At 37.9% G+C, this 11028-nt stretch overlaps 1 protein-coding gene across 1 annotated transcript; it reads left to right on the top strand.

Annotated features, from left to right (window-relative positions):
- The first annotated feature begins 722 nt into the window (after positions 1 to 722).
- On the top strand, positions 723 to 10525 carry LOC116720462 (mitoferrin-2-like). The gene is made up of 4 exons (XM_032563750.1): positions 723 to 1061; positions 6676 to 6904; positions 7047 to 7103; positions 7988 to 10525. The coding sequence occupies exons 1-4, from the start codon at positions 723 to 725 to the stop codon at positions 8563 to 8565; spliced, it is 1203 nt and encodes a 400-aa protein (XP_032419641.1). The 3' UTR covers positions 8566 to 10525.
- The last annotated feature ends 503 nt before the right edge of the window (positions 10526 to 11028 follow it).

Raw genomic sequence — 11028 nt, 5'->3', positions numbered from 1 at the left:
ATGGTCTGCCTTTGTCTTTAAAGAACTCCACTCTACAAGAGAAATGACATAGCGGTACTGTTATTTAGCATTTTGAAATACAAGTTGTATGATCCTGTGCTTCAGCAACCGATGCTGGAGGCAGTGCGCCACCAATGAGCTTCCTGCAGGGAACACACTATGAACAGAACATAACAGCATTCCAGGTCAGAGAAATTGTCTGACATAAAAGTAAAATAATTTTATCTGTGAAAGTATTTTATTAATTTTTCTATTAAGTAGTTATCCTGTTTGGAATAATTTTACATGCTATATTCTTGAAGATGTTTTACATGGGAAGATTTACATGGGCGGTGCTGCATCGCCTCCAACTTCAACTACAGTTTCATAGTTCTGCTCCTGCAACAAGGAAGGATTCAATTAATGGGACGTCCAAAAACCGTGACATCCCGCCGTTACAAAACCGTCAACTCCCACTTTTTAAAGCCCCGCCTACTTACCCAATCGAATTGAGTTATGTAAATCTTGACAGCAACCTTATCCAATAAGATTCGTTTTCGGGGCTGGCCACGCCCATCAACACTCTAATTCCCGGATCTTCTCAGCTACTGCCAAGTGTCCGCCTTAACCGCCGGCTGGGGGGACGAGGAGGTGAACAAGACCGGGAATATTACATCAACAGTAGGCCCTCCGGTGTTCTCGGTACAAACACGTCTAACGGACTTAACACGTTCGCCTGCGTAATGGAAGCGGACGGGTTTGTCCCCTCCTCGACCCTGGAATCGCCGGCTGTTGAAAGGCGGGTCACGGGCACTATAGCCGCGACGGGGTTTGGGATTTTTGGCAACAGCGTCTTGGATGCCACGGGGGGCTTTGTCGGGTCTTTTACGCCGAGAATGACGGGGGAGCCGGATTTTGTCTCCATGTTGCACCGAGCAACTCCCGAGCCCTCGGCCTCCGTTGAGCCAGAAGTAGACTATGAAGGACTGCCTCAAGGAGCAGCTAGCAGCACACATATGCTGGCTGGAGCTGTGGCTGGAATCATGGAGCACTGTCTTATGTATCCCGTCGACTGCGTCAAGGTATCACAACAATTATTTATAAAATATAATGTATTTTGAAACTTTTTGGGGAGTTCGTTATGTCATGTGGGCGCAGTCCCCCCGGTTGCGTAAAGCGGGAGACAGCGTAGGCCCCAAAACAAGCCTGCCTAGTTGTTAGTTAGCTTCTAAGCTAACCTATACAACCTTGCTAACAGAGGTCAGCTAACCGTATTACGTATAAAACGAAACACAGGAGAAGAAATGTATATTTTAAAAGCAATTTTAACAATTAGTACGCGGTAAAAATGCTAATTGTTGTAGTTTATGACCCTAAATGATCATTAGCAGTCACTAAATGTGTCTGTCCTCCAACATATATGTAATGTTTTTGTTCCATCTCCAGTTTTAAATCTTATATCAGCCTCTCTAAAGCCTGCTTGACATCAAATTGCTCACTATGCACATGCATGCGGCATTTTAAGTTAAATACAGCTTTTTGCCATTTAATTATTTTCAAGTGAAATTCGTGTCAGTACATTAATAACCTGGGGAATTTGGTTTCGGTTTTATTTCTCAGGCTGGAGCCTATTAAAACCGATCAGATTATGAACACCCCTTAGCTAATCTGGAAAGTCCAATGTGACGAGATAGACAGAGGTTGTATTGGGTAACTGGGATTGAATAAGCAGCCTCTAGACACAGTGGAGACTCCAGCTGAATAAAATCTCCGAAATTAGTCATAATTTGATTATTTAAGTCTGTTGATTTCCAATTATTTTAAACAGCTTGTGAGAAAATGAAAAGGGAAATTTCATTAATTGCTTCTTCAAGCAATTTATATAACTTAAAACAGTACTTAGACCATCTCTGTCCATTGCCCAGCATGTTTAGACATTGAGTTGATTTATGTTCAATGAATACATTTGAAGCAACTTGATGCTTGGGAGACAAATGTACTATTGGTGATGCAGGCCACTCTGCAATGCCTCCAAATTGATCCTGCTATCTCTGTCACCTTAGTTACATTTTTTTTTTTTGCAAAAAAGTAAACATGGCTTCTTTTTCTTGTGGGTGCATAAATAAAATGATCTTATTGACTTAAAACACATGATATTAGTGTTGGAAGTGACAGGCAGCTGTTTAATGTTGGTTATTGTACAGAAAAACAAAGTTTTCTTCTCTACAAATGTATTGACATTCAAGTTATCTTAATGTTACTATTTGTTTTTGGCTGAATTGCCTGACTTGTTCCCCCAATATTTACAGTATCTATTGATTGATGTGTTTGGTGCACCAATTTTATGATTCACAAATCTGTAGAAACTGGTCTCTCTTAAATGCTCTCTAATTTATTTTTCTGTTACAGTACCTTATTATGTTTTTTTTGTCCACTAAAAGTCTAAAAGAAAAATACTTAAAAATGCTGAAAATGTCTATGTAGACGCCATTAAACCGCATAGTGAAAAAATCATGCAAACCGTTTATCAACTTTCATTTGTAAGCTGAAAAAAATAATTGGGTGAAAAAACAGCAGAAATTATAAACATTTTTCTGTGGCTGAAACTTTAAATGAGACGTAAAAGTTATTTTAACATTGAAGCAGGATGAGGATCCTCCCTAATAATCTTCTTTTTAACATCTTTAAGGAAATCAGTCGGAAGTGTTTGCTGTAAAACTCCACAAAGTAGCTTCCTGTTGGCCGTGGCTGCTTCTTTTTACGGTTTTAGTTTCATGTTGTCTTATGCAGGGGAACACCCTGCACTCTAACTGGGAGTTTAGCTGTAGTTAATTGTCTTTTTCTATTCGTGCCTTCAGGTTGTTTGAAATGCATCATAGAAGATCATTGGGTTGGTGAAGAGGTTTGGTTAAGTAATTAGCTTTATTGAATGTTTAAGCTGTTTGTTACTTTGCCTAAATTGTTGACTAGATTAACTCAGATTATACTTAACTGTGAGACTGGGTGAAACAAAAATATTGTGCTTTAGAGGCTTTTTTAAATTTCTAAAATAATTTGATTAATCTTTATTTAAAGTTTTGTTTGAACATTTATTGGCCACTTTCTTTTATAAGGAAGCACCTGAGTTAACTACTTGCTAATATGAGTAGTCTACTGATCTTAATACTAATTAATCTCATTAAAGTGATTTAAAATTTATATTTTGAGTAACATTTTATTTAGACTGCTTCTTCAGAGTATGTTACATGTGTAGAATTACACTTTTTATGAATAATATTAGTAAGTTTTAACTTTTACTGCATCTTTTTTATTGTCTACAAAAGCTTGTAGCTTGTTTGTCTGAATATCAGCGATGAAACTAAGAGGTGAAACACTTTGCAACAGGTGACAAAACATGTCCTGAATCTCTAAGTTTTGTTTTTATTTTGTTACTTATGTAAAGAAGTATGCAATAATTTGTTGTGGTGGAAATCCACGTCAGTCCTCACATGCTTTTCAGCTGTTCTTAGAAGAGATGCAGCGGGAAAACAAACACAGATCTGATTATTTTCACTGCTCACATGGGAGGTGTGTGATTCATACCCGTTTTTCTACATTTTCACTGTTTTTCCAGCTGTTAAGCAATTTATAATGACAAGGATCCCACTATCATCAGCAAATGTAGGACAAAATGTCAGAGAAAAAATGTGCTATAATCTGGGTGTTGCAACGGTTCAGAGTTCAGACCTTGATCTGATTGTTCATAAACCTGTCTGCCAAACGGTGATGAACTGAACCAGTGTTAATAGGTTAACGTTCATAATGCGGGAAACTGATTAGGACAGAAGTATTTCTGTGAATTAGCTTCTAAATGTGCTTCCACTAAACTTTGAATTATATAACAGATAATTCACTAAGATGTTTTTATGTCCTCTTTTGAAATCTTAGAGAAGTTAAACATTTTTAGTCAATATTTGCAGAAAGAAAGGATGCTTTAATCAATTTCTGATCATTAATGTTCAGAAATACATGGATCCTGAGCACCCATGAATGCTCAGGATGCTGCTGGCATGTTTTTCTTTCACACTAAAAGATATTTTGCATTTTTTCAGGTCAGCTTTAACAGACTGCACCAACATAGTTTAACTTGGTTAACAGACCTGCTATAATGTTGTAACAACCTAAAACATGTATGAATGTTTCTTCCTGTTGCTAATGCTCAGTTTTTGTATGACTTGTTGATAATTCTGGCAGTAACAGGTTACTAATTTTCTCACATCAACTATACTTTACACGCTTTTTTTCTTTTCTGTAGAATCACAGATCTATATTTCATAGATCAAAATATGCTGATAAACACTGTTTGAGAACAGCTACTCAATAGTGAACTTAACACTGCATTAGCGTAAAGCTGCAGCAAACAATTGGTTTAGTTATTGATTATTCCATCCATTATTTTGATGAGTAATCATTTTTAAAAATGGTGCATTCTACAAATATTTTATGGAACCACTGAAGGATTTTTATGCAATATTATAGACACATTAAAGAATTCAAATCAGTAAATAAATCAGTTCCTTTTTACAATAAGAAAATAAACATTTTATTTCCTAGAATGCAATAACATGGCATTCTTTTAGTAATTCTGAACTGGGTGAAGATACATTTTTGCTACTTTGAGTTTTGGCTGAAACATATGTACAAACTGTGTGTGTATGTATATATATATATATATATATACGGTATATATATGTGTGTGTGTGTGTGAAGCCTTTAATCCTGCTCTGAATATGTTTTATTTTTAGAAGATGGCCTTCTTTGAGTCTGTGTACTCCAGTATACAAATGAATCAATTACTAAATTAGTTGATCATTCTTTCAATCGATTAATTTGATTAATCGTTTCAGCCCTACACTAGTGTGAGAAATTAGTAGAAAGTAATTGGTAGCATACAATAATGACTGATGAATAAGCCTGCAGTGTTTCTTGCTACTCCAAACAGTTGTAAACAAGCCATTAACGTCGAAGGAGGATAGAAACTTTTTGTACCGTGTTTGAAGAACATTTGTAGTATTTCTGCTGCAAAGATTAAGCAGTAACGAGGAAACCGGTGTGATGACATCTGAATACATTCCAATCTGAGATGTGTCAGTCTGAACACTTCGCTTCCTTTACTGATACACCTGCTAGTCACATCTAGCAGCCGTTCAATTTCACGTAATTGAACGTCAGCCCTGAAAGTCGCTGCAGGGTGTGTATGGAAAAGTCTCCTGCAATCCAGGTTTGATGCTGTTCTTGCAAAGAAATGATCAGTTGATTTTTTTTTTAACAATCACAAGGACTGTTTGAAGTGTGCATCCACCATAAAGAAACACAATGCAGCATATTTCATATTTCAACCTGGAATATAAATACCAACCAGAGAGCTTTGACTTGGTTAAGTTGCTACCTGTGAAACAGAAATAACTCACAGGTCACTGGTTTGATAGCAGAAGTCGCTGATTAGTGATGACATTTCCAAAATGTTTCAACACATGAAACAGCTCAGTATGTTTTTAGGTCGGGACTTTAACCTTTTGTGCTTAGATCATCAGAACGTGTGTTTTCTTTGGGGGTTCCAGCTCAACTAACCCTAAAGTTCATGTAAGAATCAAAACGAAGAAGCGGAAATAAAGGTAGATGCAAAAGAAAATCTGATGAAGGTTCAATTATTATAATTATTTTTTTTACTGATTAAAGATTCAGTCTGAATCTATGCAACAATCCCAACTGCTTCAAATCTTCTTCTAAAAAGAGATACGCAAGTTAGGCCAGCAAGGGGCGGCATTGTACAGATTCAAACTCTTATCGGAGTGGAAATCAGATTCTTCTTTACGCGGTACTTTAAAGCAGTGTTGGTATGAACATAAATGTACAGACATAATGTGTAGCAGTTTGGTTGATTTTCAGATTCATCATGATGTGACCACTGAGGTTTATTTAGGCCCAAAAGAGGAGGAAAAAAATGAATAAATAACAATATTCTTAAAGTAATAAAATGTGAATGTAATATGAAATAAATGTACCAATAAATATGCCATTAAATATGCCCTTCAAATGATTAAATTAAATGATAACATTTCACAATAAATGTGCTTAATGATTATATCAGTCTGTGTTAATTCAAATATTAAATTTGAGTAATTCAAATGTAATAATTTGAATTATTAAATACCCATAATTCAGATAATTATGGGTGTTTTGTAGGAGGGTCGGCACTCTGGCCCTGTTTTCTTTGGTCTTGGTCTCTGTTTTAGGAGTAAAAAGATCAGTGCTTCTGAAATATTTTACACATTATTAATCTCTAAAGCAGTTAGACTAAAAAAAATCTCAATGCAGTCATATTCAATAAATTAGAATATGCTAACATGTGAGGCTCATTTGTCAGATTTAAAGCACCCTTTGAAAATAACGTTAAAGATGATATTTTATTTTTTTATTCATCTGTAACCTAATTTTAAATGTCATACAAATGCCTAATTGTAACTGTAGCAGAAAAACATAATTAACATTAAAAAAAGGCTGGAAAGCCTCGGATCTATTGATAAAGTTCCTGAAATGAGTGGACTTTCCAATAATATTCTACTACTTATTGAACGGATCTGTAAGTACATTTAAAAACAGCAGTAGTTTCCCTAAAGCAACAGTTAAATTGTTGTTTCATTGTGTTTTCTGCAGACCCGTATGCAGAGTTTGCACCCGGAGCCGGGGGCGCGCTACCGGAACGTGATGGACGCCCTGCGGCAGATCGTACGGACGGAGGGGCTGTGGCGCCCCATCAGGGGGGTCAACGTGCTGGCCGTGGGGGCCGGACCTGCACACGCTCTTTACTTCGCTTGCTATGAGAAAATAAAGTTTTCACTCAGCGACGCAATTCATCCGGGCACGAACAGCCACTTTGCAAACGGTGAGATTATTCAGAAAGTAAAATTTTTACTTTAATTTCAGATATTATTCCCAATTTAAGCTCAATATTAGAGGTAAAACAGTGAACTATATACTGTAGGCGGTGGAGGGAGATGCATTTCTTATTTGTTTATGATTTGTAGGTGTAGCAGGTTGTGCAGCTACTGTCCTACATGATGCCATCATGAACCCAGCTGAAGGTAAAAACCCTTTTCAGCCTCTTTACTTTTTGTTTACATGATACACACACACACTGTTCAAAAGTGTCTCTTCAACTTTAGAAACTTTTAATATTTCCACGTTTCTTCTAGAAGATTACTGAGAATCTGTGGCTTAAATTTCCATTTTTTAAAATTTTCTTTTAATTCTAAAAAATTTTCCTAATTCTCAGTGGTATTGTTTGAACCATTTCTTTTTTCTGTTCTGGAATTGCCTTGCCGCCATCTTTGTTTCTGTATCAGCTGACTCTGCTTAAGAATGACTAGTGGCGCCGTCTGCTGGCCATCCTTAATATCAGCATCAAACTAAAAGTAAAAGAAGGTCTAAGCACACAGTATTAGTATGGGTGCACCGATTTCCTTAATTTTGGGAAATCAATGATTGGCTGATGTTTACATGTGATACTGATTTTATTTACCTCAGCAAAGGTCTAAAAATCAGACGCTTTCTTCTTCTGCTTTCCTATTAGAGCGGTTTGACTGACAGACCAGCATGCCAGGTCATGTCTGCACATTAGCAGTTAACAATGTTCATCCCACTGTATCCAACTCAACAACTTTATTGCTGTATTTAGCAACATTTCAGACAAAAGTTGGAAAATCGGCAGGTCATGCTCTGTAAAGATCAACGATTGGCCAGAAAACTGGAATTGGTGCACCCATAGTTTATTTATTTAGTTAAATTTTTTTTAAATTGTAAGTCTGTTGTTTTCATTCTGTGTAATTTTTTTGTCTGTCACATAAAATCAAACTAACGTGTTAATGTTTGTGTTTGTAATGAGACAGCATGTGTAGCGCTTGTGTTTCTCTTTCCTTCCTGGCCCGAAGAATCTTATAAATCTTGTATTTTCATCGTCCCTCCTCAGTTGTAAAGCAGCGAATGCAAATGTTCAACTCGCCCTACCGCGGCGTCCTGGACTGCATGGGCTCTCTGCTGAGACAGGAGGGTCCGGCGGCCTTCTACCGCAGCTACACCACGCAGCTGACCATGAACGTGCCGTTCCAGGCGCTGCACTTCATGACCTACGAGTATCTGCAGGAGCTGCTGAACCCCCACAGACAGTACAACCCGTCCTCGCACGTCGTGTCGGGCGCTCTCGCCGGCGCCCTGGCTGCCGCGGCAACCACTCCCCTCGACGTCTGTAAGACGCTCCTCAACACGCAGGAAGCTCAAGCCGTCCATGTGATCCAGGCTGGAGCGGCGGCAACGGCAGCGGCGGCCTCGGGTCCGGAGAGCCGCTACATCTCCGGTCTGAGCGAGGCGTTCCGGACTGTGTACCGGACCGGAGGCGTGCCGGCGTTCTTTAAAGGCGTCCAGGCCAGAGTCATCTACCAGATGCCTTCCACCGCCATCAGCTGGTCGGTCTACGAGTTCTTCAAGTACATCATCACGAAGCGGCAGCACGAAAAGAGGCTGCGTGGCGATCGGGACGGAGACAAATGAACCAGATCTGGTGTTGCTAATAAATTCTCAGCATCACATTCGGTTCACAAAAGAAGGCGGGTTAAGGTTCTTGGCGCAAAAAGTCAACTTTATTTTGTTTACAGAAATAATGTGTAGTTCATATGAAAATCCAGGGAAGGCAAGTTGACCTTTACGGGCTCTGAGTTCAACTCGGCGCCTGGAGGAAGCAGGAAGTTGTGACTCCAGCTGTGTTTTATTCTAGCGTTCATCTTGATGAGCATCTCCTAACTGGCTTTTTAGGGGAAAAAAAAAACATCATGCACATGTATAGGATGTAAAAGGTGCAGCTATTTTCTGACCACCAGAGGGCGCAGTGTTGCACAGATGCAACAGAAAGGACCTATGAAAACACAGCAGCTTTAGGAGATCATTTGAGTTTGCCCCGTTTTTGCACATTTCCGAATGTTATTAGCAGGTGACTGGAAGTCAAACTGTTCAGAGCAAAGAAATAAAGAAATGAAAACAAGGAAAACATCAGAAGACATCAGTGTGGAGCCAACAGAGAGAAATGATCACTGGCAAAAGGCATGGGCCGGCGAGAGACGCTTGGTTTCATGGTATCACGGTTTTAACAGACATGATATAAATGCTTAGTCCTGATTAAATAATATAATTTGATAAATTTATAATACATTTATTAGGGCTGAAACGATTCAAATTGTCAACTAGTTTAGTAATCAGTAAAGTATTCACTCAAAAACAAAACCATTTTCTTAAAGATTAACACTGTCGGAGCAGTAATTAAGCCAAAGCTGTAAAAAAAAACATTTTGCATTTAATATGTAAACAAATCATTTTTTTGTTTGTAAAATAATATATATTTTATTTCTTCTACAGTCTATATAGTTATACCTAATATCTCTATGCTGAGATTGAAATTGAAGTCAAAATTCTTGCTTGGGGAACAATTTTAGACTTTACACCTGATTCTGAAAAAATGTTGGTAAGTTAGCATTACCAAAAAAGAGAAAACAACAAAATACTACTTTACAAACCAATAAATTACTTTTTAAAAAACGGAAATTGACCTGAAACTTGTTACTGGTTGATTTGAAGTCCTTCTTTTCTGGATATTTAGTAAATTAGTTCATCCAAAAAAACTTTGTTGTTGTATCTTTATTTAAATACATTAATTGGGGTTAAGAGCCACTGTGAAACGCGCAGAGGGCCACTTCTGGGTCCGGAGCCGTAAGTTGCAGATCCCTGGTTTAAACCATGATGCTGTTTAATCTTTTAGGTTTGATATTTGTCGATACGCTGGCCCATTCTTACCTGTCTTTGAAAAATGTTCTCTCTGTCTTCAGGATCCATTCGGTCAGGCGTATTGCATTCTTCCTAAGTGAATTTTAAACACTTTTTTTATGTATATCCCACAAAAAAGGTGATGAGAGTCTTTATTTTTGTCAGTATTTTGTACTTACACTACAGTAGCACTTACAGGCAGATATTTTATTTGACTTAGTACAGACGCTCCGATAACAAAACCGCTCACAGGACCAGGAAATTACTGATACACGCCTTCAGCTAGCCGCAATACAGCCAACGCACAACTAAACATGTTCTTGTTTTGAAGCCATAAACTGGAGATAAGATGTAGAAAAGTAGTTAAAGATATTTCAATCTCCCCGAAACTCTTATTTTGAAGAGAAATCTAAATTTGTATGATGTGCTGTAAATATTCAGAGCTTTGCACCTTGAAAGAAAGCCTGTATGTGTGGCGAGCCGAGTTTTAAATCCTGGAAAGCCAAAGACTGAGAGCTAGTAAAGGACAGGAAGTAGTTTGACGGTTGAACACACTTACTTACTATGAAATGCTTGAACAGTGTTTGAAAGAGACACCTGCTTTTTGTGAATTGTAAATAAACGTGCTAAAGGCAGCTCCTCGCAGAAGCAGGGTCTTCTCTTGGTGCTGGCTGGCCAAGCGCTGAGAGACCAGAAATGTGTCTGCTTGTCTTTCTTTCCTCACCTTCTCTCCTTTCAGCAAGACGCAGCACAACCAGCCACAAATACCCGATAAGAGCTTTTATCTAGCAGACGGTTGTTATTTTAACCCGCCCGTCGGCTGCTTTAACACTTAATTTAGAAACACTAACTCCAGCAGGATGTTGAAGAAGTGATGTAAAAGTATCTAGAGCTTTCGTAGTTTATAGGAAAAAGAGAGTCTTGCATTTTTCTCTTAAGAAATGTTTCCTCAAATGCCGAGAGTTGGGTAGTAACTAACTACATTTACTTGAGTAACTTTAAGAAAAAAAACCTTTACTTTTAAGAGTATTTTTTGCTACTTTGTACTTTTTACCTTACTTGAGTATTTTTATTATGAAGTATTTCTACTCTTACTTGAGTAAAATTTCTGGATTTTCTACCCACTGAATGAAAAACAAACTTATTTTAACCAAAAATCCAGCAGACAGACACACAGCTGCAGGTTTTGTTAAAGTTTCA

This window comes from Xiphophorus hellerii, chromosome 5 (assembly GCF_003331165.1).
Source record: "Xiphophorus hellerii strain 12219 chromosome 5, Xiphophorus_hellerii-4.1, whole genome shotgun sequence".
NCBI lineage: Eukaryota > Metazoa > Chordata > Actinopteri > Cyprinodontiformes > Poeciliidae > Xiphophorus > Xiphophorus hellerii.
Note: the sequence above shows the minus strand (reverse complement) of the source record. Positions and strands in the feature narration are given on the sequence as shown.